The 11,055-nt window shown below is 34.0% G+C and overlaps 1 protein-coding gene across 1 annotated transcript; it reads right to left on the bottom strand.

The window, feature by feature from the left end:
• Positions 1 to 1,303: 1,303 nt before the first annotated feature.
• LOC149789173 (cysteinyl leukotriene receptor 2-like) lies at positions 1,304 to 2,691 on the bottom strand. The gene has a single exon (XM_089973586.1). It carries the CDS (start codon positions 2,689 to 2,691, stop codon positions 1,573 to 1,575), a length of 1,119 nt encoding a protein of 372 aa, XP_089829712.1. The 3' UTR covers positions 1,304 to 1,572.
• Between the last annotated feature and the right edge of the window lie 8,364 nt (positions 2,692 to 11,055).

Raw genomic sequence — 11,055 nt, 5'->3', positions numbered from 1 at the left:
ATACTGAACGATTCTGACAATGTAATGTTAACGGGGGAAAAAATGAGGATATAATAAGTACTATAGTTCTTTTTCTATCCATCTAAAATCAATTTCTTTCAGTTTGTTAATCTAAATAAAAAAGAATCCAGTTTGTCTCGGAGTAAAGAAAGTCAAGTGATATGAAAAAAAAAAGGTAATGATCTTTAGCAATTTAACATTTCAGGCTCAATTCTTTAAATTTAAGCAGAATAGTTAGGTTTCGTGTGTGAAACCATAGAAAATACGGTGCAACTTAAATTGCGTTGTGGAAGAAGTTGCTATACTTAAGAATAATATTTTCGTGCCATTACATTTTGGGGTAGTCCGAAATTCGGACTATTAGCGAAAATTTCTCATTTTTCACATATTATTGCTATTAAACGTTTTCTTAAAAGATTATCTCTCTAATTCGCTAAATGTTTGTGCTCGAGAAATTTTTAAGATTCCAGCACTTGATATGTTTATATTGTTCCTAAGAATAGTAACACAAAAGAATTCCAGTCTTGAAAAGGAACAAGGCGGTAGCAAGATATGGTTATTTGGAAAACATTTATCCGCATTTGAGTTCCTTAAGTGTATTTATTCAAAAGACTGTTAGCACATCGCCACACTCCAGGCCATTAGTACATCAACACATTGAACAGTGGAACGTATTTGGAACACCACAGGAATTCAAATGGAACTTGACATATTTGGACTCGTGATAGAACTTTTAGGACTATTTGTTACTTAATTGACAATTCTGTAAGTTCTTTTTAAAAGTTTCATTTTGTATATCTTGGGAAATACATTATTCGTGGATTTATAATTACTTTATATATAGATATCTGAATTTAGCAGATATTCCGCGCATTCAAGTTTGAAATAGTGTTATTCCGCACTTAGTTGACATGACAATGACATCTTGCTGCATCTACATCACTTCATTAGCCAATTGTTGAGCAAATATCTAAAGTCTGAACTAAATTACAATGTCAAAATAAAGCAACTGTCTACTGTCTAGTCTGAACTAAGTCACATTGTCACAATACAGTAACTGTCTACTGTTTGGAGTTTAAACTAAGTAACAATGTCACAATATAGTAACTGCCTACTGTTTAGAGTTTAAACTAAGTAACAATGTCACAATATAGTGACTGCCTACTGTTTAGAGGTTGTACTAAGTCACAATGCCACACTATAGTAACTGTCTAGTTTGAATTAAGTAGCAATGTCACAATACAGTAACTGTCTACTGTCTAGAGTTTGAACTAAGTAACAACGTCACAATACAGTAACTCTCTACTGTCTAGAGTTTGAACTATATAACAATGTCACAATATAGTAACTGCCTACTGTTTAGAGGCCGTACTAAGTCACAATGTCACAATATAGCAATTGCCTAGAGTTGTTAATGTCGTTTGTTATTGTTGTTGTGGGGTTAACGTCATTAGGGTCTGAACAAAGTCACAATATAGTGTATTTATTAAACTAAGAAGTGGCGGAAATGTTTTTAATGCATTCACCAAGAAAGTGAAAATTATACCAAATTCGCATCACATTCCAAAATAATTAATGATTTAGACGTCTTTTGACTAATACAAGTGTATGCCTTCCATTTCTAGCCGAGTTATAGACAAAATATTTATTGTTTCTTACCTCTGAAGTCTTATTTATACAGTTCAAAGTTCCAAAATTTGAGCTGATACAAAGAAATTTTCGGAATATCTTACTTGATGCGCTGTACAACAGAAAATTTATGGAAAAATTGCAGAAGTACAATATATTACAAATTTGCTGCGCCTGTGTTACTTCGGGGTGGTCTGTAGTTTTGTCCAAAAGGCTATATAACATAATGTACACTCGTATTGCATGGCTAGGAAGATTTGTCGCGAGGAACATTGTCGAAACAACGATCAACATAGAGGTAATCCGAACCTCTGCAATAGAAAGTGTATTAGGAGGCATGCGCACTTTTTGATTTTCTCGCAGACAAAGAACGATCTGTTGTTTTCTAAACTTTCGTATGGAAATTATGACCACTATGTTAAGGATAAATACAATGATGATTGGGACAACAAATGTTATAACCGTATCGATGTAAGTGAAAACAAAGACGACATGGATATAGTCATCGGCGATTGAGCAAGAATTTGATTGGGCCTCTGATGTAATAAACGTTTGGGAATAAAACAACATTGCAAATAAAGTGACGATTCCAACAGATAAATATGATCTTTGTTTTGTGCATAAGGTTGCGACTCTGAGCGGGTGACATACAATAATGTACCTCTCTATCATAATTAGAACAACATACCAGACTGACAAGAAACCGCAAACGTAAGTCACATACAAAATAATATAGCAATATACAATAGAGTGTCCAAAATCAACATCTAGCTTTCCGGTCCCAAACCAGCTTAAAAACAGGGCCATGAGGAATCCGGTATCCGAAATACTCAGCGCCGCCAAGTAGACACTGGAAGACGGCCGACCAAAGCTGGTGCAGACGAACACTTTAAAGGATATAGCATTTCCTATTATTCCGAACACAGAAATCACTGGAACTAAGAATAGGTACATGCATTCTCCAGTATTGTTGCATACAGGTTCATGCATACTTTCGTTGTCTATGCTTCTTAAAACGCTTGAGTTAATGAATGTCTTATTCAGATTTACTTCTTCCTCCATCGAGGTATTCACCATATTTTCAAAACTCTGAAATGATGAAATATATATATATATATATATATATATATATATATATATATATATATATATATATATATATATATATATATACAGCAACCCATTCTACGGATCAAATATATCAGCAAATATATATATATATATATATATATATATATATATATATATATATATATATATATATATATATATATATATATATATATATATATATAGTATTATACTGTATCAATTATATACCACGAGATGTATACATTTTTCATTAAAAGAAAACGAGGCTTGCCGAGTTTCCTTTTAGTGAAAATTGTATACAACGAGTGGTATATCATTGATACAGCGTACATACTAGACATATATTTTATTTTATACCACATGCAAGTTTTCATTTTATATGGGAGATAAAAGAGACGGACATAAACAGTGCACTTTAGGAAATTGAACTCTTCACAACCCCTCGCATGTATGTACGCTCAAACAAGAAGTTCTGTAGTTATTCATAACTTCATGTACACTTCATTCATATTAATAGCTATATGTTTCCTCTAGCAATATTAAATGAAACACAAGGTTAATAGTTAAGATTCAAAACGTTTTTAATAATATGCATGCAAACATTGAATTTGCAGCGTTAATTGTCATGAACAGTAACAGGGAGGCCATTTGCATCTATAGCAACAATACGATTCGAGCCAGGAACATCAAAATAATGAAGGAGCAAGAGGTAATTAAACAATTTAACCCTAACTACAATTCATTGATATCGTTTCTGTCCATATGTCGCTATTCCTACTGAGTGTCAGTGTCACTTTCAATAATTCGTCTACGTTTTCGCTGTGTGGGCCCTGCTTGAGAATTCGACTGTTGAAAAAAGTTGACCCAGTTAGGGATCTCGTTGACGTTTTGCGGGAGGTTCGTAACAAACATATTTTGCACGGTGATGTTTGATCCGTAGAATGGGTTGATGATAGTTTGATTCTGTTGAATATTACACGTTTGAGAACTTGATATACTACAGTCTGTTGGTGTGCAGTTTGAAATTTCTTTGTTGTGGGGGGTTGATAGCATCATTACTCGGGTGGCCGGTGTTGCTCAGGTAACTGGAGTACGTCTGTTGTTGTTTGTCACTAATGTTTGAATAACTGGTTATAGACTGTACATCTTTGTGGCCTGAAGTTTTCACGATATCAGTTGGGGGAATGTGTTTCTCTCTTAACTTCTGAAATAGGTACTTTCGGCTACTAGTGTTTGTTAATTTCTTTCTTTCTGTAATATTTGCATTTTTTCTTTCTTTTTTTCATGATGCATCCAAGTTTGTTAAGTCTAACGACTTGTTTCCTAAACCATTTTGGGTTTGTCGCTGAGATTAGCGTAGTTTTGGGCACAATATAGAAAGGATCTTCACGTTGACAAAAGTCTGATGGTCTTAGCCCAGCATACCGTCTGTAGATAGCAAGTGGGTCTCTCTCTTTGTTGTTTTTGTTTCCATACATCTTAGGAATAATATCCCTGATGTCCTTGACATTGTCTTCTGTTCTTGCTATACAATGCATTTATTTCTTCGTCTGTGATCGGTTTACTCCGATTGGGTTTATTTCCTTTTCCTTTAGATTTTAAATCGTTTTGCTTAGCCCGAAGAGCTTCCCTTGTTAATGCACAATTTGCGTCTGTTCCTCTCATGACTGTACTTGCATATTTCTGGATTTTAAGCTGGCGATCAATGGCACTGATGATGCTTCTTAAGCTGTTCGGTTCAAACTCAGATCCATCTTTTCTCCTAACACTGAGTATAAAGCCAGCCAGGTGCTGATCCAATTCAGATGGGTGTATCTTGTGTAAATTTCTGAATTCATTTTTTGACTGCAAGAATTCGGTCACTAGTTTTACATCAAAAAGTGTCATTTTTAAAGCGTTTGCATTCTGGTTACTTTCTATAAATTTCAGTATATCACCAGGCTCATGGTGTAGAAATCTGTCTTCCCTAATACAACGATCATTTTCATTTACAAATGTCTCAGTCAAACTCTCCAATTAACTCACAGTTTAGTAGATTATATGTTGCTTCGTCATCTTGCTCCTTATCTGATGTCATAGTTTTCTTTTTTCGATAGAGTTGCAGTGTTTGATTTTTGCCAGAGGGAGAGACTGGAAACAGTACTGCTGTCAGAGATGACAGTAGACACAATAATATTCATTTCCTAGATTAAGAATGGTTGTGTTTTGTTGTTGTATAAAAATGTTAGTTTCTATAAAAATGTTTTACATAAAAATCATTTTCTTGTTATTTTCTCCTTTTAAATGTAATATTCCAAGAAATTCATATCGATATTTAGAGAGTATAATAGCTATAAAAACATGATCATTATGCGTATTTATACGCCATGAGCAAATCACAATTTGATATACCAGTACTATAGGTATATCAAGTTGCTTTATACCAAAAGGTCAAAGGCCATGTTATTTTCAATATATATATATATATATATATATATATATATATATATATATATATATATATATATATATATATGTGTGTGTGTGTGTGTGTGTGTGTAATGAAAAATGTATTCTTTTTCAAATAGTTTCACTAATGGCAGTATATAATATAAACAGCAGTAAAAGCGTTGAAAGTGTCATGGGATTGTAATTACATAGTGTCAATCATTCCGTGTTCCAACTCATATTTTAAAAGGACAAGGCGCCACCTTCATCCAAAGGACACTTCTTACGTACAGCTCTGTTTGAAAGTGCAACTTATGTGCATGAATGCACACACAAAAGATTTAAGTTGTGGTTGAGTAGTTATTTAGTATGGCATATAGATTGTATAAAGGTACAGTTTTTATTTGATTAAAGAACTGACATTTCCTTGACTTGCGTCCAAATATATTTTGAATTAAAAATGTAGTTTTCTTATTTTCTTCTTTACTTTCTCTTTTACAAAGCAAATTTACTGCTTTAAATCTCAGTAAGAACATTTTTGTATTTTGTGTTCAATCAAACATGAAATTTGTTTGATGAAAATGGGAATAACCTTCCTTTCTTAGCAGCCTAGTTCTATTTTTAACACATTTATTGTAATTCGGATTTACTACCTTTCCATTCAGGCATATTCTCTTAAAGCGTACGTATGCATTACAAAAGGTATTAAATGAAATTACAATCAAAAACAATGTTGAAAAGAAGGAATAAGGAACCCCAAGTTAGCTCAATTATAGATGAAAAAACACCCCACTCCCAATATTCCAAGAGAGACAATGCAAACATAATGGAACAGGTCACACAATGAGTTTAAAGACTTCATTAACAGCCAGTGATACCGTGATTTTAGTTTTTGTAACATCTGATACTGCTTAGAGAACTTTTAAATGTTTCACGTTCAGTATGTGCGGGCCAGAGTGTGTAACTGTTCCTTTTCGTACATGTGTGTGTGTAAGACATAGATAGAAGGACAGAAAGAGATAATGCCCATTTTTCTGTACAACCAATTGATATTTTTTAATAGGGGATATAAACTCAAAATTCTTTGTTAAGTGGTTCAGTTTAATCCACTGACTGTATTTAAGATCTAAAAAGGTTATCTTTCAACAAAATTTAACTGACTTGAATACATTAATTGCTTCAGTTTCCCTTGAGTTTTCTCTTCAACAAGGTTACCGTAGCATTTTTAACGTTGTTGACGTCATGTGATACTGGTCACAAGTGAAACAATTTAAAATGTGGTTCAGTCTATTGGAAAGTAAATGCCAATACTTTACATATGTTGTAACATTCAACATTAACTTTTCTGTTATAAATTTGCACATTAAATTTCTATTATGTTGAAGGCACGCATGATCTTTTTCTTTTCTAATTTTTGTTTTTATTTTGCGACAATAGTGCAAGTTTTAACAAATCAAGCAATGGACTTAAGCTCAGCAGATTAAAATGATGGCTAAGGTTTCTAAAGATGATAAAATAATAATACCTACGGAAAGACAGAAAACCGCGCCCTCAGACATTTTCCTTGTTCACTGAAATTGGAGACTACATAGCAGCTAAGCAAAAGTTTCATTACTGCGCTGTCCATTCCGCTGTAGACCATTCTTCTTTGTTATGAATTGAGTATACTTGTGTCTGCTGATCATTGTTATTAACTGAGTGTACTTGTGTCTGCTGATCATTGTTTTTAACTCAGTGTACTTGTGTCTGCTGATCATTGTTATGAATTGAGTGTACTTGTGTCTGCTGGTCATTGTTATGAACTGAGTGTACTTGTGTCTGCTGATCATTGTTATTAACTGAGTGTACTTGTGTCTGCTGATCATTGTTATGAACTGAGTGTACTTGTGTCTGCTGATCATTGTTATGAACTGAGTGTACTTGTGTCTGCTGATCATTGTTATGAATTGTTGTTATTAACTGAGTGTACTTGTATTTCCTGATCATTGTTATAAATTGAGTGTACTCGTGTCTGCTATCATTGTTATGAATTAAGTGTACTTGTGTCTGCTGATCGGTCTAAATGATGCACTTAAAACGTGCCGCTGTATGATTATCATTTAGGGATTATCTTTTACATAATTTACGCGAAAGGTTTATATTGTCCTGGCAGGCAAGTGTGGCTACCACAAAAATCCGATCATCATGATATCACGTGACTGTATTTTTATTGATGAATTATAGAGAATCGGCGAGACAATATATTTTATTTGTTGCATGGAGCCAACATAATAAACCAGAAAGAAATCGACGGATGGAAGTGTCGGTAATCTGAGTTTGAATGGAGTTTAACATAAGTGCATATTTACGAAATTGAAATAATTTAACATTGCAGAATGCCACTGTATTGTTGAAATACTTGAATAGTATTGTCCTGTCACAATATGTAGGACATCTGGTTTAGACAACTGACATGTACCTTGTCAAGAGATCTGATTGACCAATGATTGCATCACAGTGAAGACTATGTGCCTACATTTTTGTGCAGACCATCCTTAATATAAAAACGATTACTGAAGAAAAATGGAGGATTTAACAACGTAATCTTCACATGTATCAAAATTGGGTATCCTTAAATACCATTTATTACCATGTAAATTTCACCGTCCCCTAGGTGACTCCATTTAATTCCATTATTTAATCTCTGCTTGTAATGATATCGTTTATTACGATTTATCAGACTTTATGAGGTCTTGTCGAGTTCATATCACATCATATCTTATCCGCTTTTATAACGAACGTACTGTTAGCATGCACTGTCATATATTAGAGTACCAAACTCTATGTAATTATTTCTATTCCAAACTTAGCGGATGATTATCCTGGATAATATTCCTAGTTATTTCTGATTTTTACACGATGATTCCCTTACTACTCGTACGACCTTCAGTCAGGGCGGATTGTAGATCGTAAACATATTTTCAGCGACAAGTATCGGTAAATCACATGAAAGCAGGCATGTAACCAGCCAACGCGAATCCAGAAGAGGAATACGACTATACTAGTTTGCAAGACTAGTCCAAATGCAAACTGCACAGATCCAGATCAGCCGTCGCATAATGCACCGGCAGATCTGGGCCTGTACAGTTTGTTATGAGTAATCAGTAGAACAAAGAGCAAACACCCGGATCGGCAAGCACATTAAGCTACGATAGATCAGGATCTTTGTTGTTTGCAGTTTGACTCGACATATTAGCAATTACGGTAGGTTCATCGTCGAGCTGATCAGACTAAGGAGCCTGTTTAAATTAGAATGTCAATTTATCGATAATATCTTGCCAGCTGCTTCTGAAGTCATAAAACAAATCAAGAAAATCTATTGAAGAAGCTTGAACTAGTTTGTGGACATTGCCTTGGCCATGCAGGCAAAACAGTATGGGACTCCAATGTACGACCTGCTACCTCAAAAGAATAAACAGATCTCAGATCTTAAGGAATAAGTAACCGTATTGGAGCAAAAACGTGACGATATAGAACTTCACTCTAGATGTACTCTAAATTTCGCATTAAAAATATCTCAATCAGCAAGGATTATAACACCGGAAAAATCAATATCATTGAGCTTATTTGTAACATTTGTCAGAACTCTTATTGTCGATATAGTTCATACGATATCAGTCTATCAACGTTTTAATTTTCAGACCAGAATCAATCCCTCATTACTCAGTCTGCACTGTCGCCCAAAATTCTAACGAATAAACACTTTTCTTTAAATCAATACGCAGAATGCCAAAATCTAACTCTTGTATCAACATCAAAATAAGAGAGAAAAAACGCTCTAAAAACAGACTGGGATTACATTTGTTGGTGTGTGTATATATGATTTGGACTTTTTCACTTAGCTTTAACAATTTTTCAGTCATATCGCTACGATGTGTGCAGTGTGGCAGTTTATAGTGATGTCTAGCACTGGGACAACATGCCGCAGACATATAGCATGATGTCACACCCAGTCACATTATCCTGTCACCAGGCCGACCAGTCCCACTAACTCTTAATGCTGAGTGCCAAGCAAGGTAGCCATTTTTGTAAATCTTTAGTATGACTCGGCCAGGGATCGAACCCACGATCTCCTTCATCCGAGGCGGACGCTCTAACCACTAGGCCACCGGAGCGGTTTCATTTGTTGTTACCGATCTGGAAATAATAATTGTGACCCGGTCTGCTCGGAATTCGTTATCAAGTTGAAGTCGGATACCTTGCCTTCTTCACTAGGTTTTAAATAAACATTTCGAAATTTAACTTTTTATTTAATAGTTATATTTTTAAAATTAATATACATTAAATGCCTAAATTTCATTTGACTACCTCTAACAATAAACTTGGGATTCCAGTTAAAATTGTATGGTCATGACACTGACAGGATTATTATCACGATTCATTTTTCGATGTAGTCCTTACATATGATTATCAGTAATCAACTTTTAGTGTGTCCAAAATCCTAATAAATCATAATGTTAATCGAAAGTATCTTCAAAGACGAACTCACGGTGACGTTCGTGTCAGAGGGTATCTGGTATTTTATTTGGAGATGTTAGACTAACTGCACGAGTAGTGCACGTTATCCTTGCAGTACATCCACATGATGTAATACTACTTAATGTGTAAGTGGCCGAGGTTTCACGACTTTTGCTTTTAGTGACTATTATAACGTACAGTAACGGTAAGGAACGATCCTTTTCAACACAGTACTGTATTGATATAAATACGTAGACTAGATGATGTTTATCATTTTGTATATTCAGTTTTATTTTCAATAATGTACATACCTTTTTCCCACGGTGATAGTTGTGGATAATCGTTGAACTCTCTCAAAGGTACTGATATTAATTTAGATTTACTTTTTTCCTTATTTTAATTTTCATTATTGTGCAATTTTTGTGTTTTTATTCTTCTAATTGTGGCTTCGTTACGTACAATCTCTCTTAAGAAAATAAAAATTAATTTTGAACATGTGCCCAGTAATGTTCATAAAGTTTGTTTGGAGTATCTTTCTCGGAACAATGAACGTTCTCAAACACGCCTGTTACACAGATATGCAAGTCATAATACCATGGAAACATTTTGTTTCGAGATGTATTATTTAGTTTTCTTCCACTATATTTCATTTTCCTTTATCGTTTCGTTTCGTTTTACCTTAGCAGTGATACGAATTCTATACAATTATCCCTATAAGCTGCTCAAGCAATTATTCTTTTCTTTCTAATCTGCAAATCTGCCTATCTCGTCTTCTTCGGACAGTGGCAAGCTGAATTTTATATTGCAAACCTTGTGAAATGTTTTTGGTTGTAAAGTAGATCACAAGGAAAAGTCCAACGTGTCGTTTTATCATTCATCTTAAATCTTTACTTTGTGTAATGACACAGGATAAGCGCAGGCATGTTCTTACATAGACCTGGAAGCGTACCGAGTAAAAAGAGACTGAATCGTAAAGATGGATCAGTCTCTTTATTGCAGTGGATGAAGTCGCTATTACGATAGTATTTATTTGGCTTCTTCTTGTATCGTTCATGAGTTTTAATTAGCATGTCTTCCAGTGTCAAATTATTAAACATTTGATACATGATAGTAGTGCTAATACATACTGTAACATTGATCTAAGGCGTGCTACTTTTGATACAGGCAGAAGTGTAAAGTATAAACAGATATTATAACACTATCTACGGTGTAATACTTTTCCTACATGTCAATATATATATATATATATATATATATATATATATATATATATATATATATATATATATATATATATATGTATGTATGTATGTATGGTAGATGGTTTTAGTTCTTATAAAATCTGGTGACGTTGAGCTAAATCCAGGCCCGATATATGTATCAGATTTAATTGATTCCTACAGCCGCAAT

Source organism: Sinohyriopsis cumingii, chromosome 11 (genome assembly GCF_028554795.1).
Source record: "Sinohyriopsis cumingii isolate HCF-2022 chromosome 11, ASM2855479v2, whole genome shotgun sequence".
Taxonomy (NCBI): Eukaryota; Metazoa; Mollusca; class Bivalvia; order Unionida; family Unionidae; genus Sinohyriopsis; species Sinohyriopsis cumingii.
The sequence above is the reverse complement of the archived record's forward strand: the minus strand, read 5'-3'. Positions and strand labels throughout refer to the sequence as shown.

Coding starts and splice junctions, on each gene's coding strand:
- LOC149789173 (XM_089973586.1), bottom strand. CDS start 2,691: ATGGAGGAAGAAGTAAATCTGAATAAGACATTCATTAACTCAAGCGTT.